This window comes from Sardina pilchardus, chromosome 12, assembly GCF_963854185.1.
Source record: "Sardina pilchardus chromosome 12, fSarPil1.1, whole genome shotgun sequence".
Lineage (NCBI taxonomy): Eukaryota > Metazoa > Chordata > Actinopteri > Clupeiformes > Clupeidae > Sardina > Sardina pilchardus.
In genome coordinates this window covers 1,962,156-1,986,517 of record NC_085005.1, presented here as the reverse complement: position 1 = coordinate 1,986,517, position 24,362 = coordinate 1,962,156, and the positions used below count along the sequence as shown (strand labels likewise).

Below are 24,362 nucleotides of genomic sequence, written 5' to 3'. Positions count from 1 at the left end.
TATGAAAGTGTGTAACGTGGACTTTCTCATTGACCTTCTGAATGTTATTTAAATCCAGAAAGAACACAAACCAGTCTTTGATTTTGAAAACGTGAGCATGGTGAACTGAATAGAGAAGGGCCTACAGTAAACTGGTGTGTCATCACATAGCCTAACAAAGAATTGACTTGACGTACTTGAGGTGTGTCGATTCATAATTTGAATGGCAGCTGCTTCTAATAATATCAATTTATCTATGCTAACGAATCTGTAGTAGACTGACAACTACAGCTTTGAATGCAGTAGAGAGACTGGCATAACAATGGCCACCTCCACTACTAACTAATCGACAATAGTGCAGACGTCTGTGCACATGTACGGATGACTTCGGTGAAGTTGGAAGGAAATGGACAGATTCGAATTAAGTAGGGTATGGAATTATGACTTCACGTCAAGTTAAAACTGAAGAAACTCAATCAGTAAGCTGAGCTCCAATATCCAAAGCGGGTGATTATAACTGGATTTTCACTATTTAACAATGTAGCCTCAGGAGGCAATGTCGTGTGACACTGTAATGGGGACTGCCAACAATACTGCCGACATCGAGCAATATGCTGTTTCACCTTGTAGTGGCGCTTGACCTTAATACAGCCCTCTGGAGCGCTTAGATAGAAAGGTGCTTAAAGCCATGGCAGAATGCAAGCAAGAGTTGTATAAGAAATGCCCAGATTTTGAGGTTGCTTCTCCCAAAATGCGTAACTCCCTCTATCAGGTGTAAATGGCAGATTTAAGCGAAAGGAAGAATTTGTGCAGAGTGAAATGCGTGTAGCTATGCACCTTTTTACGCACCCTTACGTGCATGGCAAGATTCCCCCTATATAAATGACTTGACTTGACTTGACTTGACTTGACTTGACTTGACTTGACTTGACCATTTTCACTAAACAAATCTAGATGTGTGATAGGTCTGATTTTATTCTTGTTGAGGATTGGCAAGGATTGATTTTAAAGACTCACCTTTAGTTTTGAAAGCAAAATTGCAGAATTTGCAGACATATGGCCTCACATCAGTATGAGTGCGAATGTGTTTTTTCAGCATGCTTGGCTTTTTACAGCGGATTCCACACTCTTCACATATGTACTTTCCTCTTCCTCTACCTCGCACATAAACATAGTCTTCATTAGATTTGTACCTGAAATTAAAAAAAAAAAAAACAGGCTAGTCTTAAAACAGTCAATGCATGCTCAAGGGGGGTCTAGTATCTATTCTATTTCATCATCTACAGTGGGTATAGTAAGTATTCACACCCATGCTAAAGTTGACTAAAAAGAGGAATATAAAATCATCTTTTGAGAGTTGATTGTAATGCCTTAATTCAAAAAATGAGTAAAAATCAAACCGCTAAGGACACTAATTTTCTTTGTGATTGAAGAATGTATCGTAAATAGATAAATGTTCTTCCTTAAATACAGGTTGCATAAGTATTCAACCCCTATGTTAAATTCCCATAGGAGCAGGAGGATTTTTTATATGTTTTTATTTTTAAAGGCCAGCTATTTCATGGATCCAGGATATTATGCATCCTGATAAAGTTCCCTTGGCCTTTGGAATTAAAATAGCCCCACATCATCACATACCCTTCACCATAGATAGAGATTGGCATGGTGCTTTTTCCAGTTAGCCTATTAGCCTGTTTGATTTGCATTGAGCTCAATGAGCATCAAACAGGCTAATTGGCTAACTGTAAAAAGCACCATGCCAATCTCTAGCTATGGTGAAGGGTATGTGATGATGTGGGGCTATTTTAATTCCAAAGGCCAAGGGAACTTTATCAGGATGCATAATATCCTGGATCCATGAAATAGCTGGCCTTTAAAAATAAAAACATATAAAAAATCCTCCTGCTCCTATGGGAATTTAACATAGGGGTTGAATACTTATGCAACCTGTATTTAAGGAAGAACATTTATCTATTTACGATACATTCTTCAATCACAAAGAAAATTAGTGTCCTTAGCGGTTTGATTTTTACTCATTTTTTGAATTAAGGCATTACAATCAATTCACAAAAGATGATTTTATATTCCTCTTTTTAGTCAACTTTAGCATGGGTGTGAATACTTACTATACCCACTGTATATGCAGCTGCTTCAAATCACTGATGATCTTGCTTTCTTGCATAGCCCTACTGGCTTCTTCTAATTGAGCTGAATTACAGCTATACACCTGGTAACTTATGGTAAAGTTTTATAAAAACACTGTTTGCAAAAAAGTGACGTACCCTCCTTCAAAAATTTTTATGCGAGTTGGCTCAGGTTGCTTTGAGATAGGCTCTTTTTCTCCACGGTCATCATTTCCATTCTCTCTTGTGCACTTCTTTTGATGACTATATTTGCCTGAATCTAGCTGAGTGACTTCTGACTTCAGCTAAAATGATAAAAATAAATATAAATGTATAAAGTTATACAAATATTATACACATTGACTTGATACAAATGAACTTAAACAGTAACAGTTTTGTTATTATATCATCATGTACATCACAATTCACATACAACAATAAATTAGTCAACTGAAAATCACAAATGTAAAAAATATTACAATATTAGCACAATATGGAGACACACACACACACACACACACACACACACACACACACACACTTTGTACCTGGTCAAACCTCTGCTTCCACAAGAGAGATGGCACAAGCTTTCCAGACCCAAGTTGATGCATAGCAGCAGTTGTATAGGTTTCAGTGTTCGTTCTCTGCCTTGAGCAAAGCAGGGCTAAGGTGGCCTTTGTACTAAGGCTAAGCGGGTTTGGATTGTAGGAACTAACACACCAAGAGCCATACACAGAACTCAAGGGGGTTATTTGAGAATGGTTTGGCTTGGTATAATTAAGGAAGCACCAGCTCACACTAGTCGTCGTCCGAAGAGTTGGGAACTTAAAGAATTGTTGTACATCTGCTAAATCAGTGAGCAGAAGTGTGCTGCCAGGGCCACCACCACCTTGATTTGCAGCAAGTTGTATAAGCATGTTGACTGGTATTTTGTTGCTCATATCCTGCTTGCTCTCACCTTGAGCATCTCTCATCACTGTGTTTTTTTGACCACAGTGGGCCTCTGCAACAGATTCATCAACATTCAACTGTTCTGTTGACCTATCCTGAGTGTCTTGCATAATTGGCAAGGATGAAGATGTTGGGGGTAATGTGATTTTGTCTTGTTCGTCATTGTGTAAAACATCTGGTGGCTTTCTGTTACTTTTACTTGCACCTGTGTTGCTAAGCTCAACAGCACTAAGTTCTTTCACTATTTGCCCATACATTCTCTCCTCTTTGACCCGTTTCTGTTGTTTGGTCTCAATAAAGAGTTCTAGGCTACTGGCTGGTGATAACATACGTTTACTTGCTCCAATGCCAGAAGAAGCATCTGTAGTTGATATTGTTCCAGATGTCAAGGACAGAGGAATTCCTGTGTTCAATCTTCCAGACAGGGACTCTGGAATTTTCAAGATTGGATATTGCACAGATGGATGTGGATGTCCAAAAATGTGTGATAGGTGGACCCCTGTTTTATGCTTTGACGCTATTCCTGTCAGTGAAATTGGCAATGTGTTTTCTGTGGATATAATCCTTGAAGTTGTGCATTGTGCATGTGTAGCCATGATCTCTGACACACTTGTGTACATGATGCTACTGTATGATGGCACATGAGTCTGGATTCTGACAGGGACCAGCATTCCTGGGAAAGATGACTCAGACCTTACATTAAGAGTGGAAACAACTGGCTGGGGGTGCTGCGAGGAATCTGAACTTATAGAAGGTGTTTGAGAGGAATGTGAGTGAAGATGATGAAGATAGCTTGGACTGCAACCCCTATCTGTCTCTGAATCACATTGTTCTTGGTGAAGAGTTTGGGGAAGCTGTTGGTGAACTGGCAGAAAACTAGAATGTCTGCCATGTACTTTTGGTAAGTGATGTTTACTGTAAGACAGAGAGTGTTGTTGCCTTTTTGAGAAGGAATCCCAGTATTGAAATGTTGGGGATGATGAAGGATGCAATGCCTCTTGATGTATTGACTCTTTTGTAGAATTTTCCCAGTCTGATGATCCTTGTGCTCTCTTTGATTTTGGTTCTTCACTAGTAGTTGTACCATGAGAAGTTGTAAGGGAACCACTATACCAACCTACACTTGAGAGATGGGGCGCAATCTCAGAATGTTCTTGCTTCATACTTGTCTCTACATTTTGTTCCTGTAAAGCAGTGTCAGGGTACACACTTAAGGATGCTTGCCTGACAAGGTAACCCCGTCTACGTTCTTTTAAAGATGAAGCACTTGCATAAAGCTCTCCTTGTCTGGAAGTGGTGGAAAGACTTCCATAATCAAATGACTTACTACGAATCTCTGGCACCTCTGCAGGTAATGTGCAGGGAGCCTGTTCTGATGAGGAACGTCGCATTTCCCTGTGGTGGTGGCCTGGTATAGAGAGAGAGTATCCACTTCCTGGAACAGTTAAAAACTCTGATTGCTTGCATAAATCCTCCAGTTTGGTTGGGGACATGCATTTTATACTTTCCTCCTTTTCAAATGACATAGAGAAGCTTGAGCTGTGAGACATATTACTGTCCTGACTGGGACTCCTTGATAGACTTGTGCAAGTGGACTCAAAACTTGATTCACCAGATGAGTATTCCATGTCCGCCAGACGAAGGCGCTTTTTCTTGGGAGGTAACTTTTCTGCTGGGAGTTGTGACAGAGTTTCACTTCTTTGAGGCCACTGGAATTCTTCAATGTGTTGCTTCTCTGGTTCCTTGGCTGCTGCCTCTGGCTCTCTCTCTGGTTTGTCTGGTTCCTCTGTCACTCTGATTTCGGGCACTTGAATGTTTGGCTGCCTCACAAGTTTATGAGGCATATGATACTGCTGGTTTGGTGACAGACCAGCCAGTTCACCTTCACTTTGTTGCTGCCGCTCTATGCTTTCAGATCTCAATACAAACTCAGGTTTTTTGCCATCCTCAATGTTTTCAGTGTCCGAGTGCTCTGATAACTTTCTGTTTGCTTTGTCTTGATAAGATGGAAGATCAATGGACTCAGACTTCTCAAATGAGCTTGGCCTACTCAATGAGTTTGTGTGCTGTATAACGGAAATAACATTACCTGTTGCCTTTCGGTCAAGATCTGAAATAATAACTTCAGAACTAATGCCAGCCACATTATCAAAACTGTCTGTCAGACTATGTGAACTACATATGGATCCTTTTCCAGTGGATGTACCTCTTGAAACATCTTGACCCATATGTGAATCACAATCCCCAACTATTTCAACACAACCACTGTTACTATTGTCATAATGTCCGACAGAGTCTTCCTCATCTCCAACACTCTTTTCCTTTCTGCGTTTTCTGGTGGTGCTTTCAACTCTATAAGTGTGTGAGACAAAAGGGGTTCTTTCCATGTCAGGAACACATTCTTTTCTTGAGGACCTAAAATCTTGAATTAGATTACCTCTGTCCCAATACTTTAATGGTGGAACCGTATTCTTTGCAAAAACACCTATGTTCTCTGAATCTGCATGTCCCTCATGAGCCGAATGTTCAAAAGCAGCTTGTCTCCTCAGTCTCCGTAAATTAGCTGCACCAGGATAGAAGACATCATCTGGAGTCATCATTTCATCAAATGAGTGACTCATTTTAAGGCCTGGTGGAACACTAAGGTTTGTTAGGGAGGATGTTGGCATTGAGTTGCTACGCATCAGAGGCCCTGAATCAGAAGGAGCTTCTAAAAGACTACTGTTGTGGTGAGGATCAGTGGCATATACTTTTATGTCACATCTAGGTAACATTTGCAAGTCTGAACTGTCACCTGTCAAGAACCTGTGTTCCAGTGATCTCATTCCGACATCCAGCATAGCATCAGACTCCTGCATATTGATGACATTATTGTCTTGACCGGTTGCCATTCCCACAGTGATGGACTGTCTCAGTCTGGCATTGGGCCTGTAATACCTTCCAAACATGATCTCTTCATAGGACTTTGCATTGGTGTTGGGTGGGCTGATTTGTTGATCTGCACTCTCAGACCTTGAGAAATAGCCTGAATCTGTACTGCCTTTGCTATGTGGGCTCAAAAGATTAAGAGACTGCTCTGAGTCCTGGCCTTTTTTTTCATTAAGCCTCAAAGCAAACCTCTGTTTGATAGCGTGGGACTCATCGCCTTGAACAGCTTGAGAATCAGTGCATTCCATTAATGTTGATGGGATCCCCTGTTTGGGAATAATTAAGATAGGCACTTTCATAGATGCCAGAGATGACTCCTCTGCTGAATCTGCATATGCTGGTTGCCCAATCATTTCCATTGTGCTTGACTCAGACTCAAATGATATCTGTGGAATTTGGCAAATGTTGTCCTGGAATAGAAGACCCTCTGTGGTTTCTTCCTCTGTATCTGTACTTTGTTCTACATCTGAATGTATGTCTGCCTCTCCAACTAAAGAGGCCTGATCCATGTCTGCACGTGTAGCTGCATGTTCAGAAAATGGAACAAGTCCTGCTTTAATAGCATGGGCATGGGATTTTCTGTGTTTATACAAATTACTCTTGGTTTTGAAGGAAAAGCCGCACGGGCCACATGGATAAGGTCGTTCTCCAGTATGTGAACGAATGTGCTTCTTCAACACACTGGGTTTAGCACAGGCCCTGCCGCAGTAGTTGCAGATATATTTTCCTGGTTTCTTCGGTTTCAGTTCCTTTTTATGTATTTCCTCATATTGCTCAGATCCTGGCTGAGAATACTGTACAAATACCACAGGGGAACTTGGAGACTTTTGTTGTGGGAAGACTCCTTGGCTATGGGTGTGTTCAAGGAACATGTCGTCTGAGGGAGGACACTTCAGGTGCCAGGTACGAGTTTCTGGACTAGGCTGTGGCTTTGTGCCAGGCAACACAGATCTTTGCATTAACTGTTGTGGATATGAATGTGGTAACTTTTGTGAATAAGAGGGGGGGTTGACTTGTGGGCACTGGTTGTTTTGAGATGACCGACTCATTGCAGATGACAAACCTTTTTCAGGGTGATACTTTAGTCCCAAACTACTGGACTTGCTCCCACTCACCCCACCCTGTACACCTTCAAGTTCTGATTGATTTGTCCCATCTAGATCTGAAAACAGTCTATTATTAGGTGATGGCTCAGAAACCCATTTCCTCTGTAGGATGCTCTTCTCTCCAGTCTCCTTGTTGCATTTTTGTTCTGCAGCTGGTTCATGATGCTCCATTATCCCCTTTATTCTACTGCGTTAAGTAAGGATGCTCTTTAAATTGCTTATGTATATGTTCCGAACATCAGAAAAGATACATCCCTTTCAGGTTGTTCCATATTTTACCGATATAATCCTTTCCCATCAGTTCATTTCTTTTATGTCACACCTCACACTTGAAAAAAATCCTTGATGTTCCGTTTTATGTTGTCCTTGTCTTTCCAGTGTGTGATCCCTGTACTATCTGTAAAGAAACAAAACAAACAAAAAAATCAGGTTGCTACATGTACATGTACATACTGTACTTAAAAATGCAATATTGCGTGAGTCTTCTACATTTTGTTTGTAAAAAATTCCAACTAAAATGGAGCCATCCCTCTAAGCAAATACACACACACACACTAGTAATATATTTGAACAGTTTTTAGCTGTTTTGCCATGTCTGGGTTACTTACAATGTATGGAAGTGATTATACAAATATTAGGCTAATGAGTGGTCATGTGGTAGCTTGATCAAAGGCAAGCTCGTTCAAAGAGTTGTTTTCTGAGTTGTCTTCCAGGCAGCGCTGTCACTGTTGACTTAAAGGCACTTAATCCTACTCCTAACCCTAACCTTAACCCATGCCTAACCCCAGCGCCTTGAAGACAACGTTGGGGGCTCAAAACACCAAGAAACCTTTCTACTCACAACTACTGAAGCCTACTTCTACTCAACTGTACTCATAACTGAAATAAAACTAGTCAATCTTGGACAGGTTCAAAAAGCACAAACTCTTATTTGCCGCAAGGTAACGTCATCTAAGAAAAGAGAAGTCGTCGCTCATACTTTGGCACGCAAAAAAAAGACGTAATTTCTGCTGAGATTCGAATACTACGCTCCGTGGTTCCAAAAATGGGATATTTGAATGACTACACGTTGTGGTTGCTAGGGCCATCCTTAAAAATATTTGTGTTTGCCGTAACCCGACCGACCCGGTCAATTTAGGGCCGACCCAAATATATATTTTTTCCCCCCTTTTAGTTAGACCGCCTTTCCGGTTGCGAATTGCGTTAAGACCGACTGATTTTTTTTTTAATTAGGCCTATTATTCTTCAAACAACCAATACAAAAGCAATGCAATTATATTTTCTTAAAGGGATATTCCGCCATTTTTGGAAATACGCTCATTTTCCACCTCCCCTCGAGCAAAACAATCGATATTTACCTTGTTCCCGTTCATCCAGCCATTCTGTGAGTCTGGCGATACAACTTTTAGCTTCAGCCTAGCATAGATCATTGAATCGGATTAGACCATTAGCTTCTCGCCTGCTAGCTTCATGTTTAAAAGTGACTACGATTTCTGGTAATTTTCCCATTTAAAACGTGTCTCCTCTCAAGTTAGAAAGTGCAATAAGACCAACTGAAAATGAAACCTGCCGTTTTTCTAGGCTGATTTGACATGGAACTACACTCTCAACTGGCGTAATAATCAAGGCAACTTGCAAACGTACCATAGGTGCAGTGATATCGTACGCAGCATCTGAAAATAGTCCCCATAGACAACAAGCAGTAGTAGTGCCAGTAGTTTGCAAGTTGCCTTGATTATTACGCCAGATGAGAGTGTAGTTCCATGTCAAATCAGCCTAGAAAAACGGCAGGTTTCATTTTCAGTTGGTCTTATTGCACTTTCTAACTTGAGAGGAGACACGTTTTAAATGGGAAAATTACCAGAAATCGTAGTCACTTTTAAACATGAAGCTAGCAGGCGAGAAGCTAATGGTCTAATCCGATTCAATGATCTATGCTAGGCTGAAGCTAAAAGTTGTATCGCCAGACTCACAGAATGGCTGGATGAACGGGAACAAGGTAAATATCGATTGTTTTGCTCGAGGGGAGGTGGAAAATGAGCGTATTTCCAAAAATGGCGGAATATCCCTTTAAGTATTGTGAATACAAATTGCCTACATACTGTACAAACGTAGGCTACGCTAGTTCGCTGAGCTTCACACAAGGATCTGGGAGTTCTCGATAGATGTATTTCTGAAGGCGGGGCCTTGTAAAAAAATCCTTGCATGTGATTTGATAAACCCACTTGTCCGTTATCTTGAATGACGTGCTAGGCTACTTCAAGCTCTTGCCAAACCCGGTCGGAAGAAGAGTGAAAACATCCTTGCCACCAATAAATGCCTTCAAAACCATTCTTTGTTGATCTTTTAAAGAATGAATACTCAATAGATTTGACAAAACGGTTGAAATAGCAGAAACAATGTCAGCACAAGATTCCTCGCTGCCTGCCGCCATTGTTGTTTGAATGAAACACCCGCTTCGGCACTCCTGATTGGTTCATAATTTTTTGCTCCCTGGAAGGAGTTTGGATTGCCCTCGAGCCCAGACCCTTGTATGGAGCTCAGCGAAACGCCTCTGGTGGAGCATGGCGGAACTACAAGGGTCTGGCGAGATCTCCTGCCAAGATGGTCCCGCTATGTTGGATAGCACGTATTTCAGGTTTGGGTGCAAATAAGAAAATGCCTCCATTCCACTATTTACACCCTGGTGCAAATAATCACTCCGTTTAATAATTTAATTTAAAGATGTTCACAAACACTGGATGTGATCAATCATTTCTCAAAATAATTCCTAACAGACATAATGTGCTTATAGAGCAGGTCCAGATTATTTGTCAAATCAGTAAAACAGTGTCATGAGATTGAATAACAGTCATACCCATCTTCTGTCATATTTCATATTTGTAAATCAAACCACGGTGAGTTGTAGCCTACTGACAAACAAGCAACATTGTAGCCTAATGCCTCAATCTGATGATATAACTATCAAGTGCATTAAGTCGTGTAACGGGTCATTGTTCAGGCTACACAAAGGGATGCTCTAGCTCTCTCTTGTTCAGTGCAAAAGTGACAGAGGTCTAGGCTACTGTACCGAGCAATGAATGCATTTCGGTTATGAAGAAAGTGGCACTACAAGTGAAAGGAGACATGTTAACATTAGGCTTTAACATCAGGATTACTGCTGCCAACACAGGAATTCCTGTGTAGCTTACGGGTGAAAGTATTGGGTCACTTGCCTTGACTCGCATATGAACTTAAGTGACATCCCATTCTTAATCTATACGGTTTTACATGACATTGGTCCACCCTTTGCAACTATAACAGTTTCAACTCTTCTGGGAAGGCTTTCCACAAGATTTAGGAGTGTGTTTATGGGATTTGTTTTACTTTTGTTCCAGAAGCGTATTTCTCAGGTCACACAATGATGTTGGATGAGGAGACTGGCTGTCAGTCTCCACTCTCATTTATCCCAAAGGTGTCCTATTGGGTTGAGATAAGCACTCTGTGGAGGCCAGTCAAGTTCATTCACACCAAACTCTACCATCCATGTCTTTATGGACCTTGCTTTGTGCACTGGTGCACAGTAATATTGGAACAGGAAGTGGCCATCCCCAAACTGTTCCCATAACGTTGGGAGCAGGGGGTCAAGGCTCTCATGCACATACTCATGGTGGACGGATACCTATCCGGCGGCGACAGCCAATCGTTACTCAGTGCGGGACTCTACTCGGACAGGTGTGCGTTCCCCACTCAAATTTTACTTCTTCTTGTTACGCGGCAAGCAATTATGTGCATTATCGCCACCATCTGAACTGGATGATGACTCTCATTTTACAGAATGTCCAATAAAAATCAATGTAGGTCCATGCGTCATTTCCAGATTTGGAATTTTGCGCATGGTCAGAGCTGACTGGCGCTGGATCAGAGCTCCAGTGTTCAATATGGCGTTGATTATGAATTGGCTGGATTTACTAGCCTAGCCTCCGCCATTCATTTGTATGGAGGGCAGGACTTAGTCACGCTCTCCAGTTATAATACCTCCATGGTTGGGAGCATGGAATTGTCAAAAATCTCTTGGTTTTCTTTTGCTGGAACTAAGGGGCCAAGCCCAGTTCGGGGATGGTCACTTCCTGTTCCAACATGACCATGCAACAGTGCACAAAGCAAGGTCCATAAAGACATGGATGACAGAGTTTGGTGGAATGGATTTGACTGGCCTGCAGAGTGCTTATCTCAACCCAAAAGGACACCTTTGGGATGAATTAGAGCGGCGACTGTGAGCTAGTCTCCTCATCCAACATCAATGTGTGACCCCACAAATGAACTTCTGGAAGAATGGACAAAAATTCTGATTTTAGGAAACATCATATTTTAACTGTGGATGGCTCTCTTATAGAGAGAGTCTCTGAGTATAAATATCTAGGACTTTGGATTGATGAGAAGCTCTCTTTTAAGTCCCACATCAGCAGCCTTGCCTCCAAGCTCCGTCAGAAGTTGGGATTTTTATACAGAAACAAGTCCAGCTTTCCCATGATCAGTAGGAAGAGAGTTGTTGAGGCTGTATTTTTATCAGTTATAGACTATGGTGATGTCATCTATAGGCATGCAACAGCATCTATATCTATTAAAGCAATTAGACTCTGTCTATCATTCTGCCCTTAGATTTATCACTGGGGATAACTATAATACACACCACTGCACTCTTTACAGTAAGGTTGGCTGGCCCTCTCTTTCTTCGAGGCGCAGTTTCCATTGGCACTTGTTTGTTTTTAAAGCTATTAATGGTAAACTACCGCCCTATATCTCCTCCTTATTGCAATGGAACCTTGGATCTTACCAAACTAGATCTAACAACTGGCTCACTCTCAGGGTCCCTAGTGTTCACTCAGAGCTTGGCAAAGCTGCTTTTCTTTTCGATGCCCCTAGCACCTGGAACGCTCTGCAACAAATTTTTAAGCTAGAGCTATTGCCTTCTGCTAATGTATTTAAGCAATTAGTGTCACATCTCTGCTCATCAACTTGTAATTGTTTTTAGTTTTTTTTATTACTTCTTTTACTTCTTTTATTTGTTTTATTCATTATATATATATATATATATATATATATTTGAAATGATATATTTTTTTAAAAATTAAATGTGTTTATATGTCCCCTCTATTGTTTTATATTTAATGCACGACCTTTTCTTGTAAACTCGTCGTCATTGTAAATGAGGGAAACCTCAATGCCCTACGAGTATAAATAAAGGTTTGAAATTAAATGAAATGAAATTAAAGATCAAGAATGGGATGTCACTTCAAGTTCATATGTGAGTCAAGGCTTTTGACCCAATACTTTTGCCAATATAGTGTATATTTCTTCTGATGGACTCACTGATACAGACACATTACCACTCACTCACACCCTAGACTCCTTTATCTGTTGCTATCCCTTTCAATATTACAAACAGATTTTGAAAAACTTTGTGAAAAATACAGGATGCAATGCGTGGGAAACATCTATATACGAGTTACAGTTACTTACCCAGCCGAAGCAACAAGATGAAAGCGGAAGAATGTGATGTGCTTGCAGTGTTTTACATTTCCAGCTAGATCCCATAATCAAGAGTAGACGGTTGATGGTCCAGTATTTCGATGAGTGACTGGATGGAGGATCCGGCCCATGCAACATATAACAATTTGGAAACAGAAGATAAAATAGAACGATCATTAACTAAAATTGCCATTTAAGCGAGTGTAGCATTCCATGAACAAAGAGTATACTCAAACTATATGCATATTTTAGGTACACTAGGGGATAGTTGGATGGACAGTGGGAGATGCATTTAACTATTGAATGCAGTAACCCATTAAACTTGAATCCAGTCCCAAACACTTTTCACTACAAAGGAGTCAAGGAACTATATTATGATGATATCCTGATGGCACATTTGTTGGCTTCATTTTCATTTCCAGTAAATACATTATGCTGATATGGTTATCAAGGACAGTCACAACCAAGTAAACTTTGTGATAAACGTACAATATGTAGTTTTTGCTCCCATCTAGTGGTTAAATTTGATTTTGCATGCACGCTCTAGCGCCACGCGTTTTCAAATGTGCGTTGCAACATGGCTAGAACTACGGGCAGTTGAATGGGTCTAGATTCATTCAAGATGTCCTCTCCCACTTCATCGAGTTTTCTTTCCGGTGATGATGTAAGTTATTCCAAAGTTCTTTGAATAATTTGTATGATCATGTATGAGTAATAGGGCTCGGGATCATGACGTGAAAACTTCGCGGGCGCAGCCATATTGGCAGCTTCACTCCTAAGTTTACTATGGATTACTATGGATTTACTCCCGCCTATATTAGTGTGTTCCTGTTACTTAGTTTTTGCCTTCTTGGTTGTATGTTGCTGTGTAGTGGGGTGTAACAGCACCACCCATGATCGCAAGAGGAAAAGAATCGCTAATACTACATTTCTGCTTCTTGTCTTCTGCATCTGAATGAATGGATTTACGCTCGGTGCGCTACCAATATGGCGGCTATTCCTAGAATGCAAGGCTTGTTCCCGAGCCCTATTACTCCTCGAGCAACATAGTGAATTACGTTGTCATGCTTATATTGTTTTTACATTAGCTTACTATCGTAATATTAGCATAGCAGCAGCTACCAACTTGACATGACAGTATAGGCTAATGCTTGTATTGCTCTAAAGGCATGAACTATGTCACTAAGTGCAGTGCTTGTCTGTAGGTTAAGTATGACCGTCTTCAAGCTGCTTCTCTGTGTAACGCGAAATGTAAAAACGCGTTTTTCCCCAGCGGTATTAACAGGTAGTGTTTTAAGTCCCTCTCGGCAGTTCATATTTTTCTATACACCGGAAAGACATGGAAGCCTTCCTGTGAACGTCCCTTTCAATGTAAATGCCGGGAAGTGATTCTTCGGCCAGTAGGACAAGTCAGATCATTGGCATATGTTATTTTACACCAAAGAGGATCTATTTATGAAAGACGTTGACTTGAGGTACTAAAACACTTAAAATCCTACATAATGTACCTTTAACTAAGAAATATTGTTAGTTCTAAAACAGATGGTTCTAGAGTAATAGAAATTGGAATGGGGCTTGTTTTACAAATTAAGGACCATTCTGCAACTACAGTACAGGCATTTTTAAGTCCCCACATTTCACAATTTGTACTGAGATGTTTTTGAAATGTATGTGCAATGTTAGGGTACACTTTGATTTAATAACATCTCCAAGACATTTCATATGTCAAAACACCCCTTTTGGATGTGTTCCTGGACTAAAATCCATGATTAAACATTTAAAAGGGCGTATTCAAGAAAGAAAACATATTCTAAATGTATTCTATTTAAGAAAAATATTAAATAAATTAAAATGCATGTCCCTAACTTTTGAGTCTTTACTGCAACACTTGAAATTAAATTAAATGGCATAGAAAACATTTCCCCAAGCCAAACAATTCTAGTTTCCATGGAAACAGAAGACTCTCACAATCCGTGTCCCAATATTTGTAGAAATCAAGATCATAACACTCTATGTAGTACTTATTGTGTGTCCTTACCAGGCAGCCAAGTCATTTTACATTCAATTCTAAAAATAAATGAATATTAAAATGTAACTATATCAGATAGTGTGAGGAATGGTTAACCCAACAGACCTTGCTAGGTGCTATTTGTTTTCAATATTAGCTTATAGACAGATTTGCCATGGGGCAGAAGACGCCGAATGGCCGGTCATAATGTTATAAAGTTAACCTAATAACCAGCTGCTGTAAGCTATAATCGGCATTTTTTTGTATGCCACTGTTGTCTAAATGATGATAACATCTCATTTATGAGCTTATTTCAGAGTTTGTCGTTCGTTTTCATTATTTATAAAACATCGTCTTTTTGGCGGTTTTGGTGGTTTCTGGCAAATATATGCATTACTTTACATTCCTGAACATTCTCTAACCATCGTCATTTCGAATAGTGCTGTTTTCGGCACTAAAATTCATTTTAATCTTTTCACGGAGAGCAGCTGCTTAATGCTGTTCATGGTGCTTTCTGCCCCTTGTGTGCGCGCGCATGTTTTCGAGAAATCTATGTATTGTCCTTACTGCAGCACTTTGCAGCACTAAAATCAAATACAAAAAATACGACTCTTTACGACTTTTTCCAAATTTGTGTACTTACATGTTTGTTTCACATAATGCCATGGTTGAAATTAATATCCATAAGGGTTTATTTTTCTCAGTTAGGGAATTCAAAAGTGCCTGAAGTTGCAGAAAGGCCCATATATTAAGTTAAATTTGAGTATATCACGTTTCCTAGTGTTCCCACCCAATCCAGGCATAGGTTCCTCAAACACATGCAGTCTGGCAGTTGGTAGCAATGGGACCTCCTTTATACACTATCTCAAATATATACACTGTATGATTGAATACATTGATTACACATATCTAAAATGTATCCCTCTAGTAGAAGAGCTCAGTCCTGGCAATCATTCCCCTCACACTAAGTGTTCATATTTTTCTAGTTCAAATGACATTACAATGTCCTCGCTGCATGTTGAGAAAAGATGGATACAAACAAGACAGGTTTCAAACAAGCAAACCTACAAATCTGCTAGGCCTACCCCAGTATCTGAATACACAAGTGTGTATGCTCAAGTGTATGCTCAATCAACATGTAGAAATAACATGTGTAGGATGCATAGTCATCTTTGGATGGGATGAACACTGAACAGCATGGGTGACAGTTCCTGTGTGGGTGTTGAAAGCATGAACACCATGCAGTGGAAAATTGTTGATAAGGCCAGTTATGAAAGGCTTTGTTATACAATTTTGCAAGCTCTTAATTTGCACAGGCTGAGGAGGAGGGGCAGAGCTAGTAAAACCCAGTATAACCAGAAAATGTACATGGCACATCCATCCATGATGAGGCATCTAGTGGAGTATGACATATTTGCTGCTGTTAATTTAAAGGTTTTTGTGAGACCAGTGAAAACTATTAATAATGAAAATATCTCACTGTCAGCCTGGATAGAGGAGATTACAGCCCAAACATCCAACGTCAGACATTTGCATCAGGATAATCCTCAACTGAGTTCGGTCTCTTATACCAAATGCTTATAATAAGCATAAGAAATAGGAAAACCTCTGTTTGTCCTGTCTGGGCTTATGGACTATGTACTCAGTGTTACTATTCATTCTTATCATGATGGTTATGACCAATCTTCCAGAGCCATAGCCTGCTAACTTAAATAGTTTTGCCAGCAATACTTTCAATCCTCCTTCAATCACATGAAACTATTGAAGTAGGGCAATGTTACATCTTAGATTGGTTATCGATGGGTTTAATTTAGGTCATACAGTGCCCTCCAAAAGTATTGGAAAACATGCTTAAAGTTAAATATAAAATAATCTTTTGGAAATTGATCTTAATGCCTTAAATGAAACAATGAGGAAATATTCAACCTTTAATGACATCAATTTTCTTTGTGAATGAATAACGTATTGTAAATAAATAAATGTTTTCCTTTAAATATAGGGGGTCATAAGTATTGGAACGCCCATGTTAAATTCCCATAGAGGATTTTTATTTTTATTTTTAAAGGCCAGTTATTTAATGGATCCAGGACACTATGCACCCTGATAAAATCCCCTTGGCCTTTGGAATTAAAATAACCCCACATCAACACCATACCCTTCACATACTAAGTGTTTGGCATGCTTAATGTCAGTTATTAGCTGTTAGCTAATTAGCTGGTTTCATTCTCATTGAGCTCAATGCAATTCAAACCATCGCGGCTCCTTACGTCTGCCAAAAAAATGCTATGATTATCAATATAGCCTAGGCCTATTTCTTATTAGCTCAGGCCATTCATATATTAACTCATGTAAGACGCACCTCATCTCTCTTAGATACTGTGGTAGTAGGCATGTGATGTAGGCTAGTCTACTTTAATATATCCGAGAAGATGTAACCCTCCAGCCCATGTGGCCTGTGAGTGGGGTGCACGTATGCATTAATGTAAACCGGACTTTTACATCGCAACGCCTAGAGTAGCAGGTGAAGCCTCATTGGATTAGGTTCAGCTGAGTTCAATTACATCTGTTTCCTTGATATCTGTGAAATGTCACAGGGTTGTTGATGCTTTTTGTATGTGATGAAGTATTATAAACTCATATGCAGATGTGTTGAAAACTTAAACGTGTAATTAAATATTATTTTTTTAAGTCTGTTTCTTGCGCCAGTGGTCCACAGCCACGAGTGCATTGCAACATTGAAAATTGTTTTATTGTTTAAAAAAGTGGAGGATATACTGTACATTTCCCTGACGCAGCTTGATCACTAAAGCCTAGAAATCTAGGTGCCCCTAGCGGCAGGCTATGATCACTGAGCATTTGATCGCTAAGAAGGCTGTTAAGAGTGGGTCAGCTCGATCTTACGTTTCCTTCTTAGTGAAAGATCTTCTTAAGCTAAGAGCGACTCTGGGAAACACGTTCTTCTTTCACAGCGTTCTTAAGAGCGTTCCAAAGAAGATCTTAGCGTTAAGAGCTTCTTAACGTGTTTGGGAAACGCGGCCATTGTCAGATTATTTCTACTATAAGGATATAGGCTGGTTCCATCTATAGAATATCTGATATTAACATGTTAATAACATTTTGGTGTTGGTCCTTGAGTCACTCCGTTTATGTATAGTATAGGTACAGTATATGCAAGGATGGTTTTGATGGTAATTGGCCACTGTGTGAAATCCCCTACCTATAGCACTAGGAATGTAACATCTCTCCTGTGAAAAATCAAAACAGATCCTATCAGTGAACTCACCTGTTTGGGCAGTTGGTGATCTGATGGGGGAGGTCAGTGACACAATGCAAAAGGTATGGGGCTGAAGTACGAGGCTATTTTTTTTTTTCTTAAGATTGTGTTAGTTGATCCCTCAGACCCTCGGAAACAAGCCTTGGCCAAAATTCAGAGACGATGTAGACAACTGCGAACACACACAAAAAAAGACATTCATGAATGTGTGATAAAATTGAAAAGCACAATCAATTATGATCAATTCATCAACTGAACTTGGAAATATGTTTTCCCTGTTTGCATAATAATGTAATCATAGTATCAATCAAATCATAGTATGAAAAACAACTGTATTTACCTTATGTGTTAAGTGCTTAACATTTTAGCATAACTGGTACTGGTACCCTAAGGAATAGATTAAATCTAATAACAATTTCATAATTTACATACAGTAATTTCCTTTGTATTACTGTAGCCGCATTGTGTATAAACCACAGGACACTGTTTTATGCGTTAAAAAAAACAAAACCATATTAATACCATATTAACTGCCCTTGTGTATTAACCTCATAGCTTAAGAAATTTTGCGAAATCAATGAATAAACCGGCGGCTATTAATTAATAGTTGGTAAATTACAGTAATGTGTGTTTTACTGCCATGTAGGATTATAACTTAATACTGATACAATACCTAAGACATCATTTCAGAGGTTTTATGAAACTTGACTGAACCATGACTCTATTCATAATCATCAGATCAGACTAGCCTGGGTGCAGCCGAACTTTAGCCCCGCCTACATGATTTTCCAGCAAGGAAGTTCAGTCTGGCATTTCTACGCTGGGCTTGCAGTATGCGCTGTACAGATCTCTCTGGACCAATCAAATTGTCAGGGCGGGCTTTACACGATGATGAACAACAGATGAACAACAGTGACATTCACGGCTTCACGCTTAGGTTGATTTTAAAGATATTTTTTGGGGGCTTTTATGCCTTTAATCAGATAGGACAGTGTAGGTTGACAGGAAACGAGTGGGAGAGAGAGTAGGGTGGGATCCGGAAAGGACCACGGGGCGGGAATCGAACCCAGGTCGCCGGCGTGCGGTGCAGGTGCCCCAGCCAGTCGCGCCACGACTGGGGCCGCTTAGGTTGATTTTGATTACAAGAGAAACGCTATGGCTATGAATGCATATTTTTCTCCATGCAGTTTGGCCTTTCATTTAGCTTACATAAAAACAGAGGTTTTATCACGGATTCACACAACTATTTCTGAACACTTAGACCAACGTGGATATGTGGAAAAAAATCGGTAAAAACAAAGGAGGGGAAATGTTTTCCAAATAGCCTACCCTGCTACATACAGTATTTAGTTGTCTTAAATTTCGCTATCAGGTGTTGTATAAGATGCTGACAGCGCAATAACTTTCAAAAAAGACAAGAAGATATAGCCTACGTTATTGCCTATTTCACTGCTCTGTTTGGTTAGGTATATCCAATAAGTGCAGAGCTATCCCCCCACCCTTTATCGGTTGAAACACGCCCCATAATCACAGCTGAATGGAGAAATTTCAGACTAACATTCTGACAAAAAATGTGAGGATGACGTAGTCATCAGACTGCACTAGTAGAGAACTGTGACCAGGATTTTGTAGCATAACATTATATAACATTTAGATATCATTTAGATCCGTAAAACATTTAATTTTTGACGCATTCCATGCAAGAGGCATTCCATGACTGAGAACAGCCTGAAGAAACCTCACTCAGATTGTTAGTAATCACTTCACGCCTTAAACAGTTGAACTGTTGAGTTAATCTGACTCGCTCCGTGCTCAGGTCTCCCTGACAGTACATTCTGAGAGCTGTGTTCGTATTGCTGTTCGCTCACCCACCTGGATGGAACTCCACCTGGATTGGAACAACCAGTGACCACACAGGGGGTGGCTAAGTGCAGTGACAATGCAGCGCTCTATCATTGCTGCCATAGTGCATTTCAAAACACATGTAGGCTACTTGAAGCTATACAAAGAGACAGTAGTAGCAACACCAACAGACACTAGAGCTGTGTCAGAGCAAGAACAATGTTAATGTATACACTTGAGGTAGATATGTTTTGTTATGGCCAATGGGGTTTACAGAAAGGGTGATATCAGTTTGCACTTGACAAAGTAGGAATTTCATTCTGGTCAATGCTGATTGGTTCAAGATTACTCCAAAATTAACTGGAATTCTATGCCCATTCATGCAACAACTGGACACAATCTCCAAGCCAACATTCAACTCAGAATGGAATCAATCATAATGGTCTGGGTTTTAATTCATACATTTTCAATTAATTGTCTGAAATCCCTCAACTTATACTATCATTAAGCTCAGTGGTTCTTAAACTTTTTATCTGCCGATTCCTCAAAAAAAAAATTCTCACAAACTCCTTCTCTCCAACCAACAAAATTTGGTTTAATTTTGGATAATACTGAAAGATAGGCATTGGAGGCAGAGGCAGAAAATGTCTTCCTCATAGTTAGAACATGTCAAAAACCAAAAGCATTCATGTCCATAATTAGCACTCATTCAGTGTATAACTGGCACTCCTGTGGCAAAAAAGTCTGCATAGTGTTCAGTCACTGGTGAGCCTTCGTACAGCATCTTCAAGCTCATCATTGCAAGAGGCACAGGTAGAGATTTGAGGTTGCGCAAACAGAGCACTCACTTCACTTTGATGCAAATCATTTTATCTCCTCTGATCTGAGAGTTTTAAGCAAGTGTGTACAGTTGAACACATCTAAAATGATGACCATCACAATGAAGTTGTGTAGTTGAATGTATTTTTAAGGCAAGTATAACAAAAAAAAAAAAACACTGCCAAATTAATGCCACACAGAAATTCACTGTTTTATACCTCTTTGAAGAAAATATGAGTTTGTGGACTACCTTTCAACTCCCTTCTTTGATATTATGAAAAACTATCAATTCTGTTTGAGAGACTAACTAGAAGCTAATTTTGCAAAAATATTAGCCAAATAAATATTTGTTCATATAAAGATTTAAGGGGAAATCAGACACACTTTGTCGTAATAAATCAATGTGCAGTGTGCCTTCTTTAATTGCATGAAAAAGTGGTCATGTTTTCAAAACAGATTTGACATGGTGAATTACTATGCCTGACCGGTCAGTGCTGATAAGCAGCAGTAGAGGTACTTGAGAGACTTGCATGATTTTATGTCAGAGTGGGTGGAGTCTAGTTCTACTCCTCTATCATATGGTGTTCCACAGGATCAATGCTTTGCTGTATTTTATTTTCACTTTATACAGTATGTTACCTCAGCCACATTATGAAAAAGTATGAAATAGCCTATCACTGCTGCTGACAATACACAGCTGTACCTCCTGTTGAAACCTGGTGCTTCTGACACATTGAATTGCATTATGAGTTTATCTCACCCATATAGCATTAGGAAGGAGTCTATATTTTGTGTATGATTTTTTATCACTGCATGCGTTTGTCAAAAACATGTTATTCCACATTAGGACAGAAAAGACCATGTCTAATATCACTGCAGCGTTGAAACATACAGTATTAAGGCAAAGTCCTGGACATTCCTATACAATTCAATATCTACAAACTTGTACTTTGATATGCCAGGCTCCTCCATCCAATTCTGCTGTGGAGCCATCCTCACTCGTGTCACGAGTCAATGGCTGAGAAAGCAGCTCATATCTCCCTCATAACTTCATTGGCATTTCCAGTGTTCAATCTCTTGTTGTAGATCCATTTCCTGCAACAACAGCCAAAGTTGGGCAACATCAATCTAACCAAAAAATCACGGGATGGACTGGGTAGGACTATTTTCTCATCAGTGAAGACCACATGCAGTTCTTTGTTTTAACAAGCAGTTGATAATCAAGTCAAAGGCACAACCCATGGTGAATTAATGCCAGAAATGTATAACTTGGTATCATGTACACTGATGAATTTATAAAAAATACCAACACCAGTCCAATTGGTCACATGAGCCATGGATCATGTTATCCACCAACAGAGTAATGTGTGTATCTGTCTCATCTGCCTCATTAAAACTTCAATGCAAAGCCATTAACTTGACTAATAAGACTATTACTATAATCCCGAATCAGAAAAAGTTGTGATGGCAGTGATATCACGCACTACTTCCTGCTTGTTGCCTATGGGGACTATTTTCAGATATCACTGTGCCCATGGTACGTTTGCAACTTGCCTTGATTATTACGCCAAGTGAGAGTGTAGTTCCGTGTCAAATCAGCCAAGAAAAACGGCAGGTTTCTTTTTCAGTTGGTCTTATTGCACTTTCTAACTTGAGAAGAGACAGGTTTTAAATGGGAAAATTACCAGAAATCTTAGACACTTGTAAGGATGGTGCTAGCAGGCGAGAAGCTAACGGTCTAATCCGATTCAATGATCTATGCTAGGCTGAAGCTAAAAGTTGTATCGCCAGACTCACAGAATGGCTGGATGAACGGGAAAAAGGTAAATATCGATTGTTTTGCTCGAGGGGAGGTGAAAAATGTCCTATATGTATCTCCAATTCTAGGGAGTTTTTCCTTGCCCCTGTTACTCATGGGCTCTCTTTGAATGTCTAACACTCTGTAAAGCGCCATGAGACATGTGTAATGTATTGGCGCTCTATAAGCGACATTAAATTGAAATTGAAATTGGAAATTAGCTTATATCCAAAAATGGCGGAATATCCCTTTAAGTGCAGAGGCCATTTTTGAATCCAAACTGGTTAGGATCAAGGAGGTCATTCTGTGAGAGAAATCCTGTGATTTGTTTGGTAGCTGCCCTTTTTAAAGCCTTGGAGAGAAAAGACAGGAGTGAGGCAGGGTGATAGTTATCCACCTGTAGAGGCAGTTTCTCATATGAGCAGTATGGGTAGCCGCCCAGGCCGGCATCTTGCTGAGGGCGGCTCAAAGACTTTTTTAACTTTCAGGGGGGCACTGAGGGGGGTGGTCACCCAGGGTATCATACAAGGTAGGACCACCACTGTCCACCTGGGTGGGAGCAAGAGAAGGCTTTTTAAGCAGTGGAGTTACCTGAGCCAGTTTGAAAGCAGATTGAAATGTACCAGAAGCTAATGGAAATGTAGTTTGGCAGCTATACGTTACTAGTTTAGACACTCACTCTCCATGAGAGGGGTGAATGAAGGAAATGTTGCTCCCTTAGCCTAGAGAGGAAGGTTGTGAGTGCTTGGTTCAGAAAACTGACTACTAATGGCTCCTGCCTCGTCAATAAAGAAAGGAGCAAATATGTCAGCTGTGAGGCTGGTAGCTTGTGGAAGAGGTGGATGATTTAGTAGTGTTGAAGGTGGAAAAGAGTTTACGGGTGTCAGTGGTACTGTGGATCATTGTAAAAAGCATTCTTTACCGTAACAACCGGTAGCTTGATCTGTAAGTGCATTTGTATTTTGACATTTCTTCTCAGGTGCTCTGAGGCTAGTGTGCAGACTGCAGAGTTCAGAGGGTATCATTCAACCATTGATATGACTGGTTAGCCAGAGCATGTCTGGTGGATAGAGAGCACAGCCTATTCAGACAGGAACTTAGTGTAGAGAAGAGAGTCTCTGTGGCATTATTAACCTCAAGAGAGAAGAATGTGCTACAGGGTGGAAGAGCATGGCTACTAGAGAGGAGAAATGGGCAGGAGAGAGTTTGCGGAGGTTACTTCAAAAAGAGACCCCTGGTGAAGGAACAGATCGAGGGCTGTTCTGTGAGACACAGTGAGGAAAAAGTGGTCGGAGTGGCGCAGAGGAGTAACTGTTATGGTTTTTCCTTGATCAAGCACTACAGAGCTTGCACCAGCACATGTTATAGCCCCAAATCACAAACAGTGGACTAGTTAAGGGCAGTGAACTAAACACTTCTCAAATAGCAATTTCACCAGTAGCATTGTAATATTACCTCATCAGTAGTTTGCTCAGGGTCTCTACGCATAAAAAGAAGCACCAACAATGTCCATAGTGAACCCAGAGTTCATTACAGAAGATTGTTAAGAACACTTACACTTTAAGACCAGAATATGCAAACATAAATGTTCCATCGGAATCAGAATGAAAAATCACCAATAGACATTTCAACAGCTCTGATCACAACAAAGAAAATTGCAATACAGGGAGATTAAGGTAGTGTAAAAGCCACGCGAAGGGCGTGATAGAGAACTTGTTACAGAGGGAGGCTACACTCCTTGGGCACTCTTATTCCTTATGGTATCAATGAGAAAATTGTGTTGAATTGCTACATAAAGAATAACGGCCGACGAGGTGACATGTTCGATGGAAATAATGGCGGGAAGGATGTTTAGAACGCCGGCGACGTGCGCAGCATGTTATTTCCATCGAACAGGTCATCTCAAAGACCTACTTCAAAGGTAGCCTGTTATACGAAGTTAAAATGGCCACCCCATCAGCCAATCAGAGAAGGGAATCCCATTGTTACAGGAGAAAACTGTTATTATTGTCTGTATTGTCTG

At 40.2% G+C, this 24,362-nt stretch overlaps 1 protein-coding gene across 5 annotated transcripts in view; it reads right to left on the bottom strand.

Annotated features, from left to right (window-relative positions):
- Window positions 1-24,362, bottom strand: part of hivep2a (HIVEP zinc finger 2a) — a 58,857-nt gene that overhangs the window by 15,258 nt on the left and 19,237 nt on the right. For 3 of the 5 annotated variants that reach the window (XM_062550183.1, XM_062550181.1, XM_062550185.1), the window contains 5 exons: window positions 17,890-18,052; window positions 12,590-12,707; window positions 2,651-7,484; window positions 2,262-2,407; window positions 997-1,172 (listed from right to left, as the gene is read on the bottom strand). In XM_062550183.1, coding sequence (XP_062406167.1) covers window positions 997-1,172; window positions 2,262-2,407; window positions 2,651-7,258 — 4,930 coding nt within the window. In that variant the 5' untranslated portion in view covers window positions 7,259-7,484; window positions 12,590-12,707; window positions 17,890-18,052. Of the gene's footprint in view, window positions 1-996; window positions 1,173-2,261; window positions 2,408-2,650; window positions 7,485-12,589; window positions 12,708-17,889; window positions 18,053-21,490; window positions 21,637-24,362 lie in introns of all 5 variants that reach the window. The other 2 variants (XM_062550182.1, XM_062550184.1) reach the window with 1 other exon arrangement.